The sequence below is a fragment of the Cynara cardunculus genome (assembly GCF_001531365.2).
Source record: "Cynara cardunculus var. scolymus isolate 2C chromosome LG 9, CcrdV1, whole genome shotgun sequence".
Lineage (NCBI taxonomy): Eukaryota > Viridiplantae > Streptophyta > Magnoliopsida > Asterales > Asteraceae > Cynara > Cynara cardunculus.
In genome coordinates this window covers 4,696,455-4,698,240 of record NC_037536.1, presented here as the reverse complement: position 1 = coordinate 4,698,240, position 1,786 = coordinate 4,696,455, and the positions used below count along the sequence as shown (strand labels likewise).

The window sequence follows — 1,786 nt, the reverse complement described above, 5'->3', positions numbered from 1 at the left end:
AACTATGAATAATATATACTACATATTTTAAACATAGACATTGCATTTGATTTACAAACATAGTACATATATGATTAATTCAGTTATCAATACACATCTGATACCAAAAAGATAACATAAATCAAAATAAAATAAGAATAATTCCAATCAAATAATTCTTTCCTTTTATCTCACTTTTGATGGCAACAACCCCACTATCATTCAAAAGATAACATAATGAATCCAATTCACCTTCAACAAATTGGGAGTTTGTTTCCATCTTCACCATCAATAAATTCATTCATTTCAACCCCAAATCATTCACCAATCTTTCTTGTTCTTGGGAAAATGGGAGTTCTTCATTATTTAGACACCATTTTAGTTCCATTAAGCTTCTTCATCACATTTGGTTACCATGGCTATCTTTGGTACCAATTCAAAACCAAACCATCTTGCACCACAATCGGCATCGAATCGATCAAGCGAAAACATTGGCTAAAAGACATGAAACAGGCATCGATTATGTGTTTTTTGTTCGAAAACCCCAAATCTTGACGAGGGTTTTGATTGAATAAAAAAAAACCTGAGTTTAAATGGGGATTTTTTGATCAAATTAAGGAAAACCTTTATCCAAACGTGAGTTTTGTTTGATTCAAGAAAAAGATCTTGAATCAAGAAAACCTAAATCTGGATAGCGGTTTTTTTTAGATCAAGAAAAACCAAATCTTGACATGAATCTATATGGGTTTTTTTATGATTCTATTTTAAAACTTCGTAGTTATTTTTTTGATTGGTTATTTTATGTCTTTTTGAGCAGGGAGATGATAAGCAAGGTACGTTAGCGGTACAAAGTTTAAGAAACACGTTGATGAGTTCTATACTAGTTGCTATGGTAACATCCATTATAACGGTGGCGTTGGCTGCTTTGATCAACAACACGTATAGTGCGAAAAATCTCTTCACCAGTTCATTTTTCGGATTACATACGACCAAAGTCCTTTTCCTCAAATATGGTTCGGCATTCCTCTTCTTGTTAACTAGCTTTCTCTGCAGCTCGATGGCCGTTGCAAGTTTGATTGATGCAAATTACCTGATTTATGCATTGGGAGCTGAACCGGATGCCGAAGGAGTCGCCTCACCATCGCCATCAACATCTCGTAAATACACCAGGGATATTTTGGAAAGAGGGTTTATTTTAGCAATTTTTGGGAATCGGATGCTTTGCATAACATTTCCATTGCTATTTTGGTTGTTCAGTCCAGTTGTATTCGTGTTTGCTTCTATGGTGTTGGTTTGGGGGCTTTATATGGTTGATTTTGTTAATGTCGCTACTTGTTACTAACAAGTGGAACTCATTAACAAATATGAATTTTGTACGACGGGTGATGATTTGCACTTTAGAAGTTCTTTTTTTTTCTTCACTTGATTAGCTCAAAATCTCTATGATTGAGTTGTTAATCAATTCAATAAAGTGGAGTATACACATTAATCATGTAGATTACCCATTGTGGCAACCTTTTATGTTACAACAAAAATTACTTTAGATAAACAACTTTTGTTCTAAACGTGGAACAGTGAGTTATTGTCTTATCTCATGTCATACCAAACGTGAGACAATAAGTTTTGTCCTGTTCTATCACATCATGTCTCTTATACTAAAAGCAACCTTATATACCCAAAAGTACGGAAAATTTCTTTAATGGTTTTAGATGATATTATTTCGTTTCCTTCAAACGATAACTAAAAGTTTTTGACGCTTGTGGAAGGGTAAATTAAAGTCAACTTTTAAAGATGGTTTTCTTAGCTT

At 33.4% G+C, this 1,786-nt stretch overlaps 1 protein-coding gene across 1 annotated transcript; it reads left to right on the top strand.

Moving 5' to 3' along the window:
- Positions 1-240: 240 nt before the first annotated feature.
- Positions 241-1,473, top strand: LOC112518330. Its single transcript, XM_025125981.1, has 2 exons — positions 241-492; positions 797-1,473. Exons 1-2 carry the CDS (start codon positions 328-330, stop codon positions 1,319-1,321), a joined length of 690 nt encoding a protein of 229 aa, XP_024981749.1. The 5' UTR covers positions 241-327; the 3' UTR covers positions 1,322-1,473.
- Positions 1,474-1,786: the final 313 nt, after the last annotated feature.